At 48.0% G+C, this 22,493-nt stretch overlaps 1 protein-coding gene across 10 annotated transcripts in view; it reads left to right on the top strand.

Annotated features, from left to right (window-relative positions):
- LOC134995568 (oocyte zinc finger protein XlCOF7.1-like) overlaps positions 1 to 22,493 on the top strand; it is a 105,833-nt gene that overhangs the window by 74,297 nt on the left and 9,043 nt on the right. Inside the window, exon 12 of one of the 10 annotated variants that reach the window (XM_063951121.1) lies at positions 20,833 to 21,041. The exons of 7 other annotated variants lie outside the window; for them this stretch is intronic. In XM_063951121.1, the coding sequence (XP_063807191.1) occupies positions 20,833 to 21,026 (194 nt within the window). In that variant the 3' untranslated portion in view covers positions 21,027 to 21,041. Of the gene's footprint in view, positions 1 to 15,346; positions 16,322 to 16,867; positions 17,324 to 20,832; positions 21,042 to 22,493 lie in introns of those variants that run through there. 2 more of the 10 variants (XM_063951122.1, XM_063951114.1) reach the window with 2 other exon arrangements.

Genomic DNA, 22,493 nt, shown 5'->3' with positions numbered 1-22,493 from the left:
GCGGCTACTAGGGACTTGGAGGACTCCAAGTTACTAGACGTGGTCAGGGCCCTAAAAATATATATATATATATATATATATATATATATAGTTAGGACGGCTGGAGTCAGAAAGTCTGCCTTGCTGTTTATACTGTATACACCCAACAAGCTGGGTGCTCATGCTTCTAAGCAGTCTATTGCACGCTGGATTTGTAGTACAATTCAGCTTGCACATTCTGTGGCAGGCCTGCCACAGACGAAATATGTAGATGCCCATTCCACAAGGAAGGTGGGCTCATCCTGGGCGGCTGCCCGAGGAGTCTCGGCATTACAACTTTGCCGAGCAGCTACGTGGTCAGGGGAGAACACGTTTGTAAAATTTTACAAATTTTGATACTCTGGCTAAGGAGGACCTGGAGTTCTCTCATTCGGTGCTGCAGAGTCATCCGCACTCTCCCGCCCGTTTGGGAGCTTTGGTATAATCCCCATGGTCCTGACGGAGTCCCCAGCATCCACTAGGACGTTAGAGAAAATAAGAATTTACTTACCGATAATTCTATTTCTCGTAGTCCGTAGTGGATGCTGGGCGCCCATCCCAAGTGCGGATTGTCTGCAATGCTTGTACATAGTTATTGTTACAAAAATCGGGTTATTACTATTGTTGTGAGCCATCTTTTCGGAGGCTACTTCGTTTTGTTATCATACTGTTAACTGGGTTCAGATCACAAGTTGTACGGTGTGATTGGTGTGGCTGGTATGAGTCTTACCCGGGATTCAAGATCCTTCCTTATTGTGTACGCTCGTCCGGGCACAGTACCTAACTGAGGCTTGGAGGAGGGTCATGGGGGGAGGAGCCAGTACACACCATGTGACCTAAAAAGCTTTTTAGATGTGCCCTGTCTCCTGCGGAGCCCGCTATTCCCCATGGTCCTGACGGAGTCCCCAGCATCCACTACGGACTACGAGAAATAGAATTATCGGTAAGTAAATTCTTATTTTTTAACCAGTCACCTATATGACCTATTACAGTGCATCCGGAAAGTATTCACAACGCTTCACTTTTTCCACATTTTGTTATGTCACAGCCTTATTCCAAAATGGAATAAATAACATTTTCCCTCCAATTTTTTTTTTTTTTTTAGATTTATGCTAATTTTTCTAAAAAATAAAAACTTAACATCTATTTCAATAACACAGAAGCACGTTTCATTAGGGCATTAAAAGGACATTAATCAGTGGTCATCTGTCGTGTTCCAGTCACCTGACTGTCCATCTATGCTGCCGCCTCCCTTGGTGACAAGAAAAACTTAGACTCTCCATCAGCCACGACTCTTAATTTAGAGGCAAAGAGAGTAGAATAGTGTATGCTCTGTTCATGTAGTGTTTCTTTTATTGGTATAAAAACTGTCGGTTTTATTAATGACTTTTATGAGACATTTCATGATTAATTACTACCATGTTTAATGAGGTACCAGACTCTAGGAAATTCCCTACTAAAATGTTGGAAGCTCAGGTTGTGACGTTGTCTAAGCCAGGAAAGGACCCAGCATATTGTTAAAATTACCGCCCCATTGCTCTCCTAAGTGGAAATGTTAAACTTTCTGCTAAACTAATTGCTACCCAAAAGGTATCACGCGCATGTATATATACAAATTTCATGCGCAAAGGTAATTTTTTATATTAGATTAAAAACTCATTAGCTGATGTTCTGATCACTCTATTACATTCACTGCAGCTCCCATATAGTAGTATGAAAATATTCTACGATAACAGAAACCAAAGCATATATAGGAGAGAGTGCATAACAAATAATAAGAATTTACTCACCGGTAATTCTATTTCTCGTAGTCCGTAGTGGATGCTGGGAACTCCATAAGGACCATGGGGAATAGCGGGATCTGAAGGAGGCTGGGCACTCTAGAAAGATCTTAGACTACCTGGTGTGCACTGGCTCCTCCCACTATGACCCTCCTCCAAGCCTCAGTTAGGACACCGTGCCCGGACGAGCGTACACAATAAGGAAGGATTTTGAATCCCGGGTAAGACTCATACCAGCCACACCAATCACACCGTATAACTCGTGATATGAAACCCAGTTAACAGTATGAAACAACCGAGCCTCTCAACAGACGGCTCAACAATAACCCGATTTAGTTAACAATAACTACGTACAAGTATTGCAGATACACCGCACTTGGGACGGGCGCCCAGCATCCACTACGGACTACGAGAAATAGAATTACCGGTGAGTAAGTTCTTATTTTCTCTGACGTCCTAGTGGATGCTGGGAACTCCGTAAGGACCATGGGGATTATACCAAAGCTCCCAAACGGGCGGAAGAGTGCGGATGACTCTGCAACACCGAATGAGAGAACTCCAGGTCCTCCTCAGCCAGGGTATCAAATTTATAGAATTTTGCAAACGTGTTTGCCCCTGACCAAGTAGCAGCTCGGCAAAGCTGTAAAGCCGAGACCCCTCGGGCAGCCGCCCAAGATGAGCCCACCTTCCTTGTGGAATGGGCATTGACAGATTTTGGCTGTGGCAGGCCTGCCACAGAATGTGCAAGCTGAATTGTACTACAAATCCAACGAGCAATAGTCTGCTTAGAAGCAGGAGCACCCAGCTTATTGGGTGCATATAGGATAAACAGCGAGTCAGATTTTCTGACTCCAGCCGTCCTGGAAACATATATTTCTCTGACGTCCTAAGTGGATGCTGGGGACTCCGTCAGGACCATGGGGAATAGCGGCTCCGCAGGAGACAGGGCACAAAAGTAAAAGCTTTAGGATCAGGTGGTGTGCACTGGCTCCTCCCCCTATGACCCTCCTCCAAGCCTCAGTTAGATCTTTGTGCCCGGCCGAGAAGGGTGCAATCTTAGGTGGCTCTCCTAAAGAGCTGCTTAGAGTAAAAGTTTTGTTAGGTTTTTTATTTTCAGTGAGTCCTGCTGGCAACAGGCTCACTGCATCGAGGGACTTAGGGGAGAAGGAGTGAACTCACCTGCGTGCAGGATGGATTGGCTTCTTAGGCTACTGGACACTAGCTCCAGAGGGACGATCACAGGTACAGCCTGGATGGGTCACCGGAGCCGCGCCGCCGACCCCCTTGCAGATGCTGAAGAAAGAAGAGGTCCAGAAATCGGCGGCTGAAGACTTCCCAGTCTTCTTAAGGTAGCGCACAGCACTGCAGCTGTGCGCCATTGCTCTCAGCACACTTCACACCAACGGTCACTGAGGGTGCAGGGCGCTTGGGGGGGCGCCCTGGGCAGCAATGAAATACCTATGCTGGCTAAAAATACATCACATATAGCCCCTGGGGCTATATGGATGTATTTAACCCCTGCCAGGTTGTCAGAAAAACGGGAGAAGAAGCCCGCCGAAAAGGGGGCGGGGCCTATTCTCCTCAGCACACAGCGCCATTTTCCCTCACAGAACTGCTGGTGGGAAGGCTCCCAGGCTCTCCCCTGCACTGAACTACAGAAACAGGGTTAAAACAGAGAGGGGGGGCATTTTTGTGGCGATATTATTACATATTAAGATGCTATAAGGGAAAACACTTATATAAGGTTGTCCCTGTAAAATTATAGCGTTTTGGTGTGTGCTGGCAAACTCTCCCTCTCCCTCTGTCTCCCCAAAGGGCTAGTGGGGTCCTGTCCTCTATCAGAGCATTCCCTGTGTGTGTGCTGTGTGTCGGTACGTGTGTGTCGACATGTATGAGGACGATGTTGGTGAGGAGACGGAGCAATTGCCTGTAATGGTGATGTCACTCTCTAGGGAGTCGACACCGGAATGGATGGCTTATTTAGGGAATTACGTGATAATGTCAACAAGCTGCAAGGTCGGTTGACGACATGAGACGGCCGGCAAACCAATTAGTACCTGTCCAGGCGTCTCAAACACCGTCAGGGGCTTTAAAACGCCCATTACCTCAGTCGGTCGACACAGACACGGACACTGACTCCAGTGTCGACGGTGAAGAAACAAACGTATTTTCCATTAGGGCCACACGTTACATGTTAAGGGCAATGAAGGAGGTGTTACATATTTCTGATACTACAAGTACCACAAAAAAGGGTATTATGTGGGGTGTGAAAAAACTGCCTGTAGTTTTTCCTGAATCAGATAAATTAATTGAAGTGTGTGATGATGCGTGGGTTTCCCCCGATAGAAAAGGCGCTCACACGCTTATCAAAACAAGTGGCGTTACCGTCTCCAGATACGGCCGCCCTCAAGGAGCCAGCTAATAGGAGGCTGGAAAATATCCTAAAAAGTATATACACACATACTGGTGTTATAATGCGACCAGCGATCGCCTCAGCCTGGATGTGCAGCGCTGGGGTGGCTTGGTCGGATTCCCTGACTGAAAATATTGATACGCTTGACAGGGACAGTATTTTATTGACTATAGAGCATTTCTATATATACGAGATGCACAGAGGGATATTTGCACTCTGGCATCATGAGTAAGTGCGATGTCCATGTCTGCCAGAAGATGTTTATGGACACGACAGTGGTCAGGTGATGCAGATTCCAAACGGCACATGGAAGTATTGCCGTATAAAGGGGAGGAGTTATTTGGGGTCGGTCCATCGGACCTGGTGGCCACGGCAACAGCTGGAAAATCCACCTTTTTACCCCAAGTCACATCTCAGCAGAAAAAGACACCGTCTTTTCAGCCTCAGTCCTTTCGTCCCCATAAGGGCAAGCGGGCAAAAGGCCAGTCATATCTGCCCAAGGGTAGAGGAACGGAAGAAGACTGCAGCAGGCAGCCCCTTCCCAGGAACAGAAGCCTTCCACCGCTTCTGCCAAGTCCTTAGCATGACGCTGGGGCCGTACAAGCGGATTCAGGTGCGGTGGGGGGCGTCGTCTCAAGAGTTTCAGCGCGCAGTGGGCTCACTCGCAAGTGGACCCCTGGATCCTACAAGTAGTATCCCAGGGGTACAGATTGGAAATTCGAGACGTCTCCCCCTCGCAGGTTCCTGAAATCTGCTTTACCAACGTCTCCCTCCGACAGGGAGGCATTATTGGAAACAATTCACAAGCTGTATTCCCAGCAGGTGATAATCAAAGTACCCCTCCTACAACAAGGAAAAGGGTATTATTCCACACTATTTGTGGTACTGAAGCCAGACGGCTCGGTGAGATCTATTCTAAATCTGAAATCTTTGAACACTTACATACAAAGGTTCAAATCAAGATGGAGTCACTCAGAGCAGTGATAGCGAACCAGGAAGAAGGGGACTATATGTTGTCCCTGGACATCAAGGATGCTTACCTCCATGTCCCAAATTGCCCTTCTCACCAAGGGTACCTCAGGTTCGTGGTACAGAACTGTCACTATCAGTTTCAGACGCTGCCGTTTGGATTGTCCACGGCACCCCGGGTCTTTACCAAGGTAATGGCCGAAATGATGATTATTCTTCAAAGAAAAGGCGTCTTAATTATCCCTTACTTGGACGATCTCCTGATAAGGGCAAGGTCCAGAGAACAGTTGGAGGTCGGAGTAGCACTATCTCAAGTAGTTCTACGACAGCACGGGTGGATTCTAAATATTCCAAAATCGCAGCTGATTCCGACGACACGTCTGCTGTTACTAGGGATGATTCTGGACACAGTCCAGAAAAAGGTGTTTCTCCCGGAGGAGAAAGCCTGGGAGTTATCCGAGCTAGTTAGGAACCTCCTAGAACCAGGCCAAGTGTCAGTGCATCAATGCACAAGAGTCCTGGGAAAAATGGTGGCTTCTTACGAAGCGATTCCATTCGGCAGATTTCACGAAATAATTTTTCAGTGGGATCTGCTGGACGAATGGTCCGGATCGCATCTTCAGATGCATCAGCGGATAATCCTGTCTCCAAGGACAAGGGTGTCTCTTCTGTGGTGGCTGCAGAGTGCTCATCTACTAGAGGGCAGCAGATTCGGCATTCAGGACTGGGTCCTGGTGACCACGGATGCCAGCCTGAGAGGCTGGGGAGCAGTCACACAGGGAAGAAATTTCCAAGGAGTGTGGTCAAGTCTGGAGACTTCTCTCCACATAAATATACTGGAGCTAAGGGCAATTTACAATGCTCTGAGCCTAGGAAGACCTCTGCTTCAAAGTCAACCGGTGCTGATCCAGTCTGACAACATCACGGCAGTCGCCCACGTAAACAGACAGGGCGGCACAAGAAGCAGGAGGGCAATGGCAGCAAGGATTCTTCGCTGGGCGAAAAATCATGTGATAACACTGTTAGCGGTGTTCATTCCGGGAGTGGACAACTGGGAAGCAGACTTCCTCAGCAGGCACGACCTCCACCCGGGAGAGTGGAGACTTCATCTGGAAGTCTTCCACATGATTGTGAACCGTTGGGAAAGACCAAAGGTGGACATGATGGCGTCCCGTCTGAACAAAAAACTGGACAGGTATTGCGCCAGGTCAAGAGACCCTCAGGCAATAGCTGGGACGCTCTGGTAACACCGTGGGTGTACCAGTCGGTGTATGTGTTCCCTCCTCTGCCTCTCATACCCAAGGTACTGAGAATTATAAGAAGGAGAGGAGTAAGAACTATACTTGTGGCTCCGGATTGGCCAAGAAGGACTTGGTACCCGGAACTTCAAGAGATACTAAGAAGGGACTTGCTTCAGCAAGGATCATGTCTGTTCCAAGACTTACCGCGGCTGCGTTTGACGGCATGGCGGTTGAACGCCGGATCCTATGGGGAAAAAGGCATTCCGGAAGAGGTCATCCCTACCCTGGCCAGAGCCAGGAAGGAGGTGACCACACAACATTATCACCGCATTTGGCGAAAATATGTTGCATGGTGTGAGGCCAGGAAGGCCCCCACAGAGGAATTTCAACTCGGTCGATTCCTACATTTCCTGCAAACAGGAGTGTCTATGTGCCTCAAATTGGGGTCCATTAAGGTTCAAATTTTGGCCCTGTCGAATTTTTTCCAGAAAGAATTGGCTTCTGTTCCTGAAGTCCAGAAGTTTGTCAAGGGAGTACTGCATATACAACCCCCTTTTGTGCCTCCAGTGGCACTGTGGGATCTCAACGTAGTTCTGGGATTCCTCAAATCACATTGGTTTAAACCGCTTAAATCTGTGGATTTGAAATATCTCACATGGAAAGTGACCATGCTGTTGGCCCTGGCCTCGGCCAGGCGAGTGTCAGAATTGGCGGCTTTGTCTCACAAAAGCCCATATCTGATTGTCCATTCGGACAGGGCAGAGCTGCGGACTCGTCCCCAGTTTCTCCCTAAGGTGGTGTCAGCGTTTCACCTGAACCAGCTTATTGTGGTACCTGCGGATACTAGGGACTTAGAGGACTCCAAGTTGCTAGATGTTGTCAGGGCCCTGAAAATATAGGTTTCCAGGACGGCTGGAGTCAGGAAAACTGACTTGCTGTTATCCTGTATGCACCCAACAAACTGGGTGCTCTTGCTTCTAAGCAGACGATTGCTAGTTGGATGTGTAGTACAATTCAGCTTGCACATTCTGTGGCAGGCCTGCCACAGCCAAAATATGTAAATGCCCATTCCACAAGGAAGGTGGGCTCATCTTGGGCGGCTGCCCGAGGGGTCTCGGCTTTACAACTTTGCCGAGCTGCTACTTGGTCAGGGGCACACCCTGGCTGAGGAGGACCTGGAGTTCTCTCATTCGGTGCTGCAGAGTCATCCGCACTCTCCCGCCCGTTTGGGAGCTTTGGTATAATCCCCATGGTCCTTACGGAGTCCCCAGCATCCACTAGGACGTCAGAGAAAATAAGAATTTACTTACCGATAATTCTATTTCTCGTAGTCCGTAGTGGATGCTGGGCGCCCATCCCAAGTGCGGATTGTCTGCAATACTTGTACATAGTTATTGTTACAAAAATCGGGTTATTATTGTTGTGAGCCATCTTTTCAGAGGCTCCGCTGTTATCATGCTGTTAACTGGGTTCAGATCACAGGTTGTACAGTGTGATTGGTGTGGCTGGTATGAGTCTTACCCGGGATTCAAAATCCTTCCTTATTGTGTACGCTCGTCCGGGCACAGTATCCTAACTGAGGCTTGGAGGAGGGTCATAGGGGGAGGAACCAGTGCACACCACCTGATCCTAAAGCTTTTACTTTTGTGCCCTGTCTCCTGCGGAGCCGCTATTCCCCATGGTCCTGACGGAGTCCCCAGCATCCACTACGGACTACGAGAAATAGAATTATCGGTAAGTAAATTCTTATTTTTCAGGGCCCTGACCACGTCTAACAACTTGGAGTCCTCCAAGTCCCTAGTAGCCGCAGGCACCACAATAGGCTGGTTCAGGTGAAACGCTGACACCACCTTAGGGAGAAACTGGGGACGAGTCCTCAATTCTGCCCTATCCATATGGAAAATCAGATAAGGGCTTTTACAGGACAAAGCCGCCAATTTTGATACTCGCCTGGCCGAAGCCAAGGCCAATAACATGACCACCTTCCACGTGAGATATTTCAGATCCACGGTTTTTAGTGGTACAAACCAATGTGATTTTAAGAAACTCAACACCACGTTGCGATCCCAAGGTGCCACAGGGGGCACAAACGGGGGCTGAATATGCAGCACTCCCTTTACAAAAGTCTGAACTTCAGGTACTGAAGCTAGTTCTTTTTGAAAGAAAATCGACAGAGCCGAGATCTGTACCTTAATGGAGCCCAGTTTTAGGCCCATATTCACTCCTGCTTGCAGGAAATGTAGAAATCGACCTAGTTGAAATTCCTCTGTTGGGGCCTTTTCGGCCTCACACCATGCAACATACTTCCGCCATATGCGGTGATAATGATTTGCTGTAACCTCTTTCCTAGCTTTAATAAGCGTAGGAATGACTTCCTCCGGAATTCCCTTTTCCTTCAGGATCCGGCGTTCAACCGCCATGCCGTCAAACGCAGCCGCGGTAAGTTTTGGAACAGACAGGGCCCCTGCTGCCGCAGGTCCTGTCTGAGCGGCAGAGGCCATGGGTCCTCTGATATAATTTTTTGAAGTTCTGGGTACCAAGCTCTTCTTGGCCAATCCGGAACCACTAGTATCGTTCTTACTCCTCGCCTTCTTATTATTATTCTCAATACCTTTGGTATGAGGGGCAGAGGAGGGAACACATAAAACGACTGGTACACCCACGGTGTTACCAGAGCGTCCACAACTATCGCCTGAGGGTCCCTTGACCTGGCGCAATATCTTTTATAGCTTTTTGTTGAGGCGGGACGCCATCATGTCCACCTGTGGCCTTTCCCAAAGGTGTACAATCCTTTGGAAGACTTCTGGATGAAGTCCCCACTCTCCCGGGTGGAGGTCGTGTCTGCTGAGAAGATCAGCTTCCCAGTTGTCCACTCCGGGAATGAACACTGTTGACAGTGCTAACACATGATTTTCCGTCCATCGGAGAATCCTTGTGGCTTTTGCCATCGCCATCCTGCTTCTTGTGTCGCCCTGTCAGTTTACATGGGCGACCGCCGTGATGTTGTCTGATTGGATCAGTACCGGCTGGTTTTGAAGCAGAGGCCTTGCCTGTGTAGAGAAGTCACCTGACTTGACCAAAGTCCTTGGAATTTTCTTCCCTGTGTGACTGCCCCCAGCCTCAAAGGCTGGCCTCCATGGTCACTAGGACCTAGTCCAGTATGTCGAACCTGCGGCCCTCCTTAAGATGGGCACTCTGCAGCCACCATTTTAGAGATACCCTGGTCCTTGGAGACAGGGTTATCAGCCGATGCATTTGAAGATGCGATCCGGACCACTTGTCCAACAGGTCCCACTGAAAAGTTCTTGCATGGAACCTGCCGAATGGGATTGCTTCGTAGGAAGCTACCCTTTTTCCCAGGATTCGCGTGCAATGATGCACCGATACCTGTTTTGGCTTCAGGAGGTCTCTGACTAGAGATGACAGCTCCTTGGCTTTCTCCTCCCGGAGAAACACTTATTTCTGGTCTGTGTCCAGAACCATCCCCAGGAACAGTAGACGTGTCATAGGAACCAGCTGTGACTTCGGACTGTTTAGAATCCAACTCTGCTGTTGTAGCACTTTCCAAAATAGTGCTACCCCGACTAGCAACTGCTCCTTGGACCTCGCCCTTATAAGGAGATTGTCCAAGTACGGGATAATTAAAACTCCCTTTTTTCGAAGGAGTATCATCATTTCGGCCATTACCCCGGTAAACACCCTCGGTGCCTTGTACAGTCCTGTCTGGACTTGGTAATGGTAATCCTGTACCACAAATCTGAGGTACTTCTGGCGAGGATGGTAAATGGGGACATGCAGGTAAGCATCCTTGATGTCCTGGGATACCATGTAATCCCCCTCGTCCAGGCTTGCAATAACCGCCCCGAGCGATTCCATCTTGAACTTGAATTTTTTTATGTATGTGTTCAAGGATTTTAATATAAATGGGTCACACCGAACCATGCGGTTTCGGTACCCCAACCCGTGTAGAATAGTAACCCCGTCCTTGTTGAAGTAGGGGCACTTGAGTATTACCTGTTGGGAATACTGCTTATTAATTGCCTTTAGTACAGCCTCCCTGCCTGAGGGAGTTGTCGGCAAGCCATAATCTAGGAAACGGCTGGGGGGAGATATCTCGAATTCCAGCTTGTACCCCTGACATACTTCTTGAAAGAAACAGGGATCCACCTGTGAGCGAGCCCACTTATCGCTGAAATTTTTTTAGACGGCCCCCCACCGTACCTGGCTACACCTGTGGAACCCCCGCGTCATGCTGTGGGCTCAGAGGAAGCGAGAGAAGAATTTTGAATCTGGGAGCAGGCTGACTGGTGCAGCTTTTTCCCTCTTCCCTTGTCTCTGTACAGAAGGGAAACGCCTTTGACCCGCTTGCTTTTCTGAAGCCGAAAGGACTGTACCTGATACAGTGCTTTCTTAGTCTGTGAGGAAACCTGAGGTAAAAATATTTCTTCCCAGCTGTGGCTGTGGATACGAGGTCCCAGAGACCATCCCCAAATAATTCCTCACCCTTATAAGGCAGAATCTTTTTAAAGTCAGCATCACCTGTCCCGTGACAGGTCTCTAATACCCTCCTGACAGAATGGACATTACATTCATTTTGGATGCCAGCCGGCAAAATATCCCTCTGTGCATCCCTCATATATAAGACGACGTCTTTAATATGTTCTCATGTTTGACAGGGTCACCGACCACGCTGCAGCAGCACGATCTGCAGGTCTCCGTCTAGTACCTGAGTGTGTAAATACAGACTTCAGGATATCCTCCTGTCTTTTATCAACAGGTACCTTCAAAGTGGCCGTTCCTAAAACGGCAGTGCCACCTTTTTTGACAACCGTGTGAGCGCCTTATCCACCCTAGGGGATATCTCCCAGCGTAACTTATCCTCCTGGCGGGAAAGGGTACGCCATCAGTAACTTTTTAGAAATTACCAGTTTCTAAATGGGGGAACCCACGCTTTTCACACACTTTATTTATTCATCTGATGGGGGAACAAAACACTGCCTGTTTTTTCTCCCCAAACCGAAAAACCCATTTTTAGAGGTGCTTGGGTTAATGTCAGAAATGTGTAACACATTTTTAATTGCCGGGATCAAGTCACGGATGTTCCTAGTGGATTGTGTATATGTCTCAACCTTGTCGACACTGGAGTCAGACTCCGTGTCGACATCTGTGTCTGCCATCTGAGAGAGCGGGCGTTTTTGAGCCCCTGATGGCCTTTGAGACGCCTGGGCAGGCGCGGGCTGAGAAGCCGGCTGTCCCACAGCTGTTACGTCATCCACCCTTTTATGTAAGGAGTTGACACTGTCGGTTAATACCTTTCACCTATCCATCCACTCTGGTGTCGGCCCCACAGGGGGCTACATCACATATATCGGCCTCTGCTCCGTCACCATATAAGCCTCCTCATTCAACATGTCGACACAGCCGTACCGACACACCGCAGACACACAGGGAATGCTCTAAACGAGGACAGGACCCACAAAAGCCCTTTGGGGGGACAGAGTGAGAGTATGCCAGCACACACCAGAGCGCTATATAATGCAGGGACTAACTGAGTTATGTCCCCTATAGCTGCTTTTTTTATATATGTATACTGCGCCTAAATTAAATGCCCCCCCTCTCTTTTTTAACCCTTTTCTGTGTTGTAAACTGCAGGGGAGAGCTAGGGAGCTTCCCTCCATCGGAGCTGTGAGGGAAAATGGCGCCAGTGTGCTTGAGGGAGATAGCTCCGCCCCTTTTCCGCAGCCTATTCTCCCGCTTTTTTATGGAATCTGGCAGGGGTATTTACCTCGTATATAGCCCCTGGGGCTATATATTGAGGTATTTTTGCCAGCCAAGGTGTTTTTATTGCTGCCTCAGGGCGCCCCCCCCCCCAGCGCCCTGCACCCTCAGTGACCGGAGTGTGAAGTGTGTGAGAGGAGCAATGGCGCACAGCTGCAGTGCTGTGCGCTACCTTGGTGAAGACTGAGTCTTCATGCCGCCGATTTTCCGGACCATCTTCTTGCTTCTGGCTCTGTAAGGGGGACGGCGGCGCGGCTCCGGGACCGAACACCAAGGACTGGGCCTGCGGTCGATCCCTCTGGAGCTAATGGTGTCCAGTAGCCTAAGAAGCCCAATCCGGCTGCAAGCAGGCGAGTTCGTTTCTTCTCCCCTTAGTCCCTCGCTGCAGTGAGCCTGTTGCCAGCAGGTCTCACTGAAAATAAAAAAACCTAAGTCTATTTCTTTCTAAGAGCTCAGGAGAGCCCCTAGTGTGCATCCAACCTCGGCCGGGCACGAAATCTAACTGAGGCTTGGAGGAGGGTCATAGTGGGAGGAGCCAGTGCACACCAGGTAGTCATAAATCTTTCTAGATTGCCCAGCCTCCTTCGGAGCCCGCTATTCCCCATGGTCCTTACGGAGTTCCCAGCATCCACTAGGACGTCAGAGAAATAATATTTATTTATACCATATCATCAATAGAAACACAATATATTTATATGCACTTTAGCACTTATAAAGCACCCTTAGTGTTAGATTAATCATACGGTTTAATAAATTGCAGTCTGTTAACCCGGAGCTCGTGTGATAGTGTTTTTATACACTTAGAAGCCACTGTCATTCTGAAACTCTGTACAGCTCTTAACCGCCGTCAAGTGTGCATGGCAACGCCGTGCTCCACTTCCCCCTGGAGAAAGCCGCTATGGTTAATTAACGATATCCGTCACTTGTAAGTATACTAGAATTTGAATTCAGCAACACCGTACAAATTAGTCCGTGCTCAGACCGTAGGTGTGAATAAGTTCACAAAGTGGGGTCCACAATGTTAGTTACCAGGTCCTTATGTAGATGTTCACCGGACAAGGTCTAGCAGTTTCAGCGTGACACCCATGTAATAAAGTCCGCGGCGGGGAGGTAGTGCGCTGTCTCAGGTGGGGAGTAATGGATTCAGATCCCGGATCAACTAGTATCCTCTGTTTTAACTCTATCTAGTTCTCCCTCTGCAAGGGTGTTTAGTAAATAACTTTCTGTCTAATACATTCCCTATTACTAATGGTACCTATCAAGGGTGCTCTTTCTTCCCTCTAGTGTTTCTCTTAACCATCAAGCCATTGGCCACTAAACTTAGGGCAGATGGAGCCTTTCCTGGTGCGAAGGATGGGAATACTACTTAGATCAGATGGAGCCTTTCCTGGTGCTAAGGATGGGAATACTAAGATCAGATGGAGCTTTTCCTGGTGCGAAGGATGGGAATACTACTTAGTGCAGATGGAGCCTTTCCTGGTGCTAAGGATGGGAATACTACTTAGGGCAGATGGAGCCTTCCCTGGTACTAAGGATGGGAATACTACTTAGGGCAGATGGAGCCTTTCCTGGTGCTAAGGATGGGAATACTACTTAGGGCAGATGGAGCCTTCCCTGGTGCTAAGGATGGGAATACTACTTATATCAGATGGAGCCTTTCCTGGTGCTAAGGATGGGAATACTACTTAGTGCAGATGGAGCCTTTCCTGGTGCTAAGGATGGGAATACTACTTAGGGCAGATGGAGCCTTCCCTGGTGCTAAGCATGGGAATACTGCTTAGGGCTGATGGAGCCTTCCCTGGTGCTAAGGATGGGAATACTGCTTAGGGCAGATGGAGCCTTTCCTGATGCTAAGGGTGGGAAAACTACCCATAAACTCTGCCTCTTGATGGATGATATCTTCCTTTTTGCTACGGGACTCTTTCATTGCCTCACTTACATTCCTTACTGGACAAATAATTTGCAGCTTCCTAGTATAAGCTTAATACAACCAAAACTGACACTGCCTATAAATCTTGTAGACGTTTCTTCCCTTGACCCTCAGTTTCCATATAATTGGCAAGCTACTTATACAAACAGATGGCAGATAAGAACCACTTGGCCCATCTAGTCTGCCCCTGTCTGCACCATATTTTTACCTCAAACCTTATTTGATCCTTGTTTCTTTGTAAGAATATCCGTCTATTCAATATCTAGACATCCATTTTCTTCCTACCCTTACCTCTGTTTTTTGAATTGAATCTCTTCCCTCTTCTCGAGCACTTGGTTCACTTCCCTCTTCTCGAGCACTTGTACATCCCCATGGTACTAAATGGAACCCCAGCATCCTCTAGGACGCAAGAGAAAATAGGATTTTAATTACCTACCGGTAAATCCTTTTCTCGTAGTCCATAGAGGATGCTGGGCGCCAGCCCAGTGCTTCGTTTTCCTGCATTGTTACTTGGTTAAGTATTGTTGGTTCAGTCGTTGCTGAATCGTTATAAGTTGGTTAGCTTGGCTTTCCTTTTTGTTATGTGTGAGCTGGTGTTAATCTCACCACTATCTGTGTATTTCCTTCTCTCGAAGTATGTCCGTCTTCTTGGGCACAGTTTCTAGACTGAGTCTGCTAGGAGGGGCATAGAGGGAGTTGCCAGCCCACACTATTATACTCTTAAAGTGCCCATGGCTCCTGGTGGACCCGTCTATACCCCATGGTACTAAATGGAACCCCTGCGTACTACGAGAAAAGGATTTACGGATAGGTAATTAAAATCCTAATATTTTCATTAGAGCAGCATTTATCGAGATATTTGCTATACTACCTCCTCTGAAACTTGCATGGTCTTGGATAATTCTCCCAAAGAACCGATGTGGCTTAGTTCTTCCAGACCTGGTCAAATACTAAGAAGCTTGCTTTCTAGCTCAACGTCTGGACAGCCTAGTGTGTAGAAATTGATCTCATTTTGCGTCCTCCCTACATCTTCACCCCCCTTCTTTTTTCCTTTTCTGTATCCCTCCCTGAAACATTTTACTGAACATTATTGCTAGTAAAAAAAAACCCTCATGTCTGAATTGTACATATGTATAAATCCACATATATTTATCACACGATGAAGCGATCCATTCACTGTAAAGAGGGTTTATCTTAGTACTTTTGTCCCCAACAGGTCCGCACGCCTCCTCACACTATCACGAGAAGACGCATCAGTGCTCGGAGTGTCACCAAATGTTCCCTAATCATTCAGCCCTCGTCACCCATCAGCAAACGCATAGCACCGGTAATCTATATAGGTGCTCGGTATGTGGAGTGCATTTCACCTCCGAAAGGACTCTTACACTTCACCAGCGATGTCACCCCGAAGACAATCTGTCTCATTGTTTCAGTGGGAAATCCTTTCATCAGAGGTTATGTCTCCTGTCACCTAAGAGGACTCACACTGGGAAGAAGACATTTTCATGCCCCGAGTGCGGGAGATGGTTTACCACAAAGTATGGCCTTACTACACACCAACGGATTCACACTGGCGAGAAGCCGTTGAAGTGCACAGAGTGTGGAATGCGATTCACCCAGAGATCCAATCTTGTCAAGCATCAGCGCACTCACACCGGGGAGAAGCCGTTTAAGTGCAAGGAGTGCGGGAGATGTTTTACCAAAAAATGTGCCCTAACTACGCACCAGCGGATTCACTCTGAATAGAAGCCTTTCAAGTCCATGGAGTGTGTCAATTGTTTTGTCCAGAAAGGCGACCTTGTCAGGCATTCGCGCATTCACCGGGGAGAAGCCGTTTAAGTGCAAGGAGTGCGGGAGATGTTTTACCAAAAGATGTGCCCTAACTATGCACCAGCAGATTCACTCTGGGAAGAAGCCTTTCAAATGTCCAGAGTGTGTCAAATGTTTTGTCCAGAAAGGCGACCTTGTCAGGCATCAGCGCACTCACACCGGGGAGAGGCCATTCGGGTGTTCTCAGTGCAGCCGCTGCTTTTCCCAGAGCGCAGCTCTTGTTCGTCACCTGAGAATTCACACTGGGGGGAAATCTTTGGGCCGTAACTGATTGTGTTCCCATCAGAGTATTCTGCAGTTGTGCTCACAAATCCTGGTTCCAACGGGTGTTGTGCTTTAATAAAATCTGCCTCTAAACTTGTTACGCTTTTGCTTTTTCTGGTGTAAGATACAAAACCAAATACATACATAATATGGGATTGCTATGAGATCCCGCCGCCCTGGATATCGAAGGTCAGGATCCCGAAATCGGTATCCTAAGTGTTGAAATGCCGGCAGGTTCGCGAGTACAACCAAGCCCCTTGCGGGTTCGGTGGCGAGCTACGCTCACCACAGGTTCTTTTCTCCCTCTATGGGTGTAGTGGACACCCGTAGTGGGAGAATCACCTACCTCGTTGGTATACCAGCGTCGGTATGGTTGCCCTGTCGGGATCCTGGCATTGGTATGCCAACTGCATACCCATATAGGTAAAAAAAAAAAAGAAGACTGACAATATTTATTATTGTGTTCACAAAAGGGGTGTGGTAAATCAGTGCTGCAGTTATAAAATAATTCTGAAACATTAGTCTGCAGAATGCGCTACTCCTACGCAAGAAATATCCCATCTGACCTGTGTTTAGTCCCAGTTATGTGCTCAAACTCCTGATACTATTTGTAAATGAAAGCTGTAGCCCTTATTTTTCTCAGGAATGAGTTCACAAGAAACGATTAGGAAGAGGAGAGAGGGTGAAGCGGAATGAAGACGTGAAGGAAGCTTACCTAGAGAAAGGGAGGCTGAGGGGGAGGAAAAAGAGAGGCAGAAGAGCAAAAGCTGTTGGAGGATCTTTGCAGGTTACAATTGAAGTGTCTGCAATCCGCCAAGCGAGTAAGGAGATGGCGAGAGAGAAATCTGGAAGACGAACAGAAAAAAGGCAATAAGTGTAGAAACACCGAACACTCCCAGCAAGAAGTCACCGGTGTTGGCACAAGTAGATTGATGACATCCAACCATCACATGATAACATTGGTTCAGGAGATACGCACGATAATAACCTACATGAGGCTTTCTACTCAAACATAGAGGAGCAGCCCGGGGTTTACAATAAAACGATGAAGATGTTACGAGCTCCTTATGTCCCAAATGCCACATAATGAACATGTATACCAGTACAATGCACATTCCAGCCTCATCCCTCAGTCCCTCCACAATAAGCAATAACCGTGATGGTCGGATCCCATCTTGTCAGAATGTAGAAACTGGGACATTTACATTAGTTACTTTTACCAGTGTGACAGAAATAATGCAAAGTGCCGCTATGTAGCAAGCAGTCTCTCCGTCTGAGGCTGACGCAGATCTGGGTTGTAGAACTCTGCCTTATATTGTGTAATAAGGGGAAGCAAAGACATTTATGTAACCACTGAGAAGGACGTCTGTGATGTGACCACTGACGTCTGTGATGGGACGTGTGACCGCTGAGAAGGACGTCTGTGATGGGACGTGACCACTAAGAAGGACGTCTGTGATAGGACGTGACCACTGAGAAGGACGTCTGTGATAGGACATGTGACCACTGAGAAGGATGTCTGTGATGGGACGTGTGACCACTGAGAAGGATGTCCGTGATGGGACGTGTGACCACTGAGAAGGATGTCTGTGATGTGACGTGTGTCCCCTGAGAAGGACGTTTGTAGTGGGACGTCTGAGTGCCGAGAAAGACGTCTGTGATGTGACATGTGACCACTGAGAAGGGCGTCTGTGATGTGACATGTGACCACTGAGAAGGGCGTCTGTGATGTGACGTGCGACCACTGAGAAGGACGTCTGTGATGTGACGTGTGACCACTGAGAAGGACGTCTGTGATGTGACGTGTGACCACTGAGAAGAGGGCGTCTGTGATGTGACGTGTGACCCCTGAGAAGGATGTCTGTGATGTGACGTGTGACCACTGAGAAGGGTGTCTGTATTGTAATACGTGACCACTGAGATGGGCGTCTGTGGTGTGACTTGGGAGTGCCGAGAAGGACGTCTGTGATGTGACATGTGACCAACTATTAGGAAATCCTCCTTGGCCAAAAACTAAAGTGCGCTGGAACGAGTGTTTACATGAAGTTCTCATACACTAATACGCCATCTGTCTGCTTTGTGGTTTCATTATTATTGGCCCACAGTTTATCAAACATTTATCCTAATTATTTCTATAAGGTATTAATATGCTTCTTTTATGGCGTTGTCTTAAGCACATTGTTTAATTTCCTGTACAGCAATAACTGTAACAAAGTAAACAAATTAGGACGGTGTAATGCTTAGCATTACTGCCTCACAGCACTGAGGCCATGCGTTTGATTCCTACCACGGTCCTAACTTTGGAGTTTGTATATTCTTCCTGTGGTTACCTGGGTTTCCTCCGCGTACTCTGGCTCCCTCCCACAATCCAAAATATATGCTTGTAGTTTAATTGGCTGCTGACACAAAAATGAACCCTAGTGTGTAAGTGTGGGCATATACATGTTTTTAGGTAGGACTAGATGGCCCAAGTGGTTCGTAGCTGACTTCAAATTCTATGTTTCTAAAGTGCAATATTAGTACTGATCCTACAACTTCCATTCTCCATTATTTACTCCCTAAGCGTCTCTACAGTGTAACAAGTAAAGCTGGCTGTACACTGGGGGTAATTCCAAGTTGATCGCAGCAGGAATTCTGTTAGCAATTGGGCAAAATCATGTGCACTGCAGTGGAGGCAGATATAACATGTGCAGAGAGAGTTAGATTTGGGTGTGGTGTGTTCAATCTGCAATCTAATTTGCAGTGTAAAAATAAAGCAGCCAGTATTTACCCTGCACAGAAATAAAATAACCCACCCAAATCTAACTCTCTCTGCAAATGTTATATCTGCCCCACCTGCAGTGCACATGGTTTTGTCCAACTGCTAAAAAAATTCCTGCTGCGATCAACTTGGAATTACCCCCACTGTGCGGTGATTGTGCAGAGCAGACAACTAAATGACTGGTGTGAGTGACTGTCGCTCAGTCTGTGTCCTGAACAATGGCCGATCGCTGTCTGTATTGTTTGGTCTTTAAACCTGATCGCCGCTCTGCCAACTTCTGGCTGTGAATGGAGATCGCCTCCAAGTACGTCTGTATACTGACTGAAGGTCACAAAAGATTTCATTGCTATTATTTGTCAGATGCTAAAGTAGATCAGGAAGTTCCTTTATTCAGTTCTACTGCTCAGTGGGACTGTGTTGCACAGTATAGTAATTTATACTGTATGGGTGTACCACATTGCAGCTATGAATCAGGGCACCCTCCAGGGCAGGTAAGCGGCTGGTCTCACACCGCTATGGAAGATCACCACTGTGGCCTTATATATCTTAGGGGGTAATTCAGACCTGATCGCTAGGGTGCGTTTTTTGCAGCCCTGCGATCAGATAGTTGCCGCCTACAGGGGGAGGGGAAAAGTGCTTTGCAGGTGTGCGATCGCTTTTCTAGCAGAGCTCTGCGCAGCCCAGGATTTACTCTGCCGCTGCGATGGATTGCTACTGTTCGGGGCCGGAGCAGATGTCAGACACCCTCCCGGAAAATGCCTGATCCCGCCTGCGTTTTTCTGGACACTCCTGTAAAGCGGTCAGTTGCCACCCACAAATGGACACTTCCTGTCAATCATTGTGCGATCGCCCATGAGGTCGGTTTTTCGCACCATCCCGTCGCTAGGCATTGATGCCCGGTGCTGTTGTGCGACACGCCGACGCATTGCGGTGCGTGCACAGTTCAGATCTGATCACTCACAGCAATGATCAGGTCTGAATTACCCCTTTAGTACTGTGACCGGACGGTCCCGTACGAAAGCCCTCACTGCTTTCGCGTCTTGTCCCCAGTACACAGAATGGATGTTTAGGTCACACAAGACCTGGCCACATAGGAAACTCCCGCTTACTGTCAGTAACCGCCTGTTACTGACTCCACCCACTGCGTAGTGGGCGGGTTTACGCTGCCACCACCAAACCCCTAACCTGCCATGGCGTCTGGAACCACAGTTCTGCTCTGTATGCGTCGACACGCCACCTTACCACACCTGTGTGGTGTTGACGAATCCCCACTAGGCATTTGACTTGGCCTCTGCCGTTAGCTGGTGTAAAGCGGAGCTTGGAGACACTGGTTACACCCTGGACAGCCGGAAAATGGAGCTATGTTTCGCCTAGCCCTGCAGGTCACAAGATGAATCTGTTGTCTTGAGGCAAATAATGTTTATATGCAATAGTTCTAAAGAGAACTCTTCCCTATTGCTAGGGGCAACAGCAATACAGCAAGATGTTACCGTAGAAAGTAGTTGGTATAATCCACTCTGGAGCTCACAGGCCTCTTCTTTTTATACAGTAAAACCACACTACATCTTAGGGGGTAGTGTTCCCCCCCGAGTTCTTTCCATCCAATCAGGATATCTTACAACATTTAAATAAAATACATTTTAAAAGTATATAAGTGCATAAAGCAATTTCCTCCTTCCGGTCACACAAAGTTCTTGTAATTTAAACCTAAATCTGCATCCTAGATAATGCAGCCTAAGAAATCTTACATCAAACTGTTTGTTAAACTAAACTGACTAGTTTGCATTCATAAAACACAATGTGATTTAACATTTTTCTATCTCTCTCACATCTCCATGTAAAACCAGTTTTGGCTTATCACACAACAAGAGATGCTGGAAACACAAACCGTCTTCTCTCCAAACCTTCCTTTGTATCTCGAAGAAAATGTATGGCCACCAAAAGCCTGCCAATTGTCACCTATTCCCTGCTGGAGCTAGGACAATTAACATACGACTTCCTATGCAAAGTGTCTCAAGAACTATTGTCAAGGCCTTTTTAGAAACAAAATACCTTGTACTTTTCTCATAAGTGCCCTGTCCATGCAGTTCTGTAACCGTGCAGTCCATCATTCTCCAAGTGCGCACTGCGCAGCGATATAACATATGACACATTATTAAACAGATTTTTCTCTTACGTCCTAGAGGATGCTGGGGTCCACATTAGTACCATGGGGTATAGACGGGTCCACCAGGAGCCATTGGTACTTTAAGAGTTTGAGAGTGTGGGTACACTCCTCCCTCTATGCCCCTCCTACCAGACTCAGTTTAGAAAATGTGCCCGGAGGAGCCGGTCACAGCTAGGGGAGCTCTCCAGAGTTTCCTTAGTAAAAGTTATTTTTTTTTTTAGTTTATTGTTTTATAGGGAGGCTGCTGGCAACAGCCTCCCTGCGCGAGGGACTTAGGTGGGGGAGCAGTGTCCGCCCTGCGAGGTCTGAGCCACTGTCTCCGCTGACTGGACACTGAGCTCCAGAGGGGATAGATCATTCCCTGCAACAGGGGATCGCTCATCCCAGCAGCATGCCGCCACCCCCTTGCAGAGCTGAAGATTGTGGCGAGGGAGACACAGACCCCCCTAGCAAGCGGGGCCCGGTGTGAAGATGGCGGCATCAGGGTAGGAGCGCAGTATTAACTGCGCTCCGGGAGGCTCAGCGATACATTGTGCAGCGCTGTAAGGGGTTGTCAGGATTGCACTGATTTAGCACAGATTCCAGCAAGGGAGCCGGAATGGTCATCCTCTATCAAAAATATGATTTCTCAGATTTCACAGATGAATCTGCTACCCAGGTGCTGCACAATATGGCAGTCTGGCCCAGTTCTGGTACCTCAGATCCCCCCGCTGTGTACTCCTATAAGCGTCCTTTAGCAAAATTATGCAGGATGACACCGATATAGATTCTGACGGTGATGATGGGGTACGGCGGACAGCATCTCTTGCTAAAGGGGTGCAGTTGATGATAGAGGCTATTAGGGATGTGTTGAATATTAATGATACACCACCTGAGCAGGTTGAGGAGGCTTACTTCACTGAGAATAAGAAAGCTTCGCTACCCTTCCCTGCGTCAAAAGAATTAAGTGTTATTTTTGAAAAGGCTTGGGAAAACCCTGAGAAAAAATCCCAGATCCCTAAGAGGGTTCAGGTGGCATTTCCTTTCCCGGTTGAGGATAGGAAAAAATGGGAAAACCCACCGATTGTTGACACGTCAGTATCCAGACTTTCAAAAAAGGTGGTGTTGCCTGTTCCGGGATCTACCGCCTTGAAAGGGGTGGTCTTCTGTCTGCCGACTGACGGGATCCCGGCGCACAGTATACCGGCGCCGGGATCCCGACAGCCGGCATACCGACACTTATACCCCCTCGTGGGGGTCCACGACCCCCCTGGAGGGAGAATAAAATAGTGTGGCGCGCGTAGCATGGCGAGCGCAGCGAGCCCGCAAGGGGCTCATTTGCGCTCGCCACACTGTCGGTAA

Source organism: Pseudophryne corroboree, chromosome 2 (assembly GCF_028390025.1).
Source record: "Pseudophryne corroboree isolate aPseCor3 chromosome 2, aPseCor3.hap2, whole genome shotgun sequence".
Classification (NCBI taxonomy): Eukaryota; Metazoa; Chordata; class Amphibia; order Anura; family Myobatrachidae; genus Pseudophryne; species Pseudophryne corroboree.
Note: the sequence above shows the minus strand (reverse complement) of the source record. Positions and strands in the feature narration are given on the sequence as shown.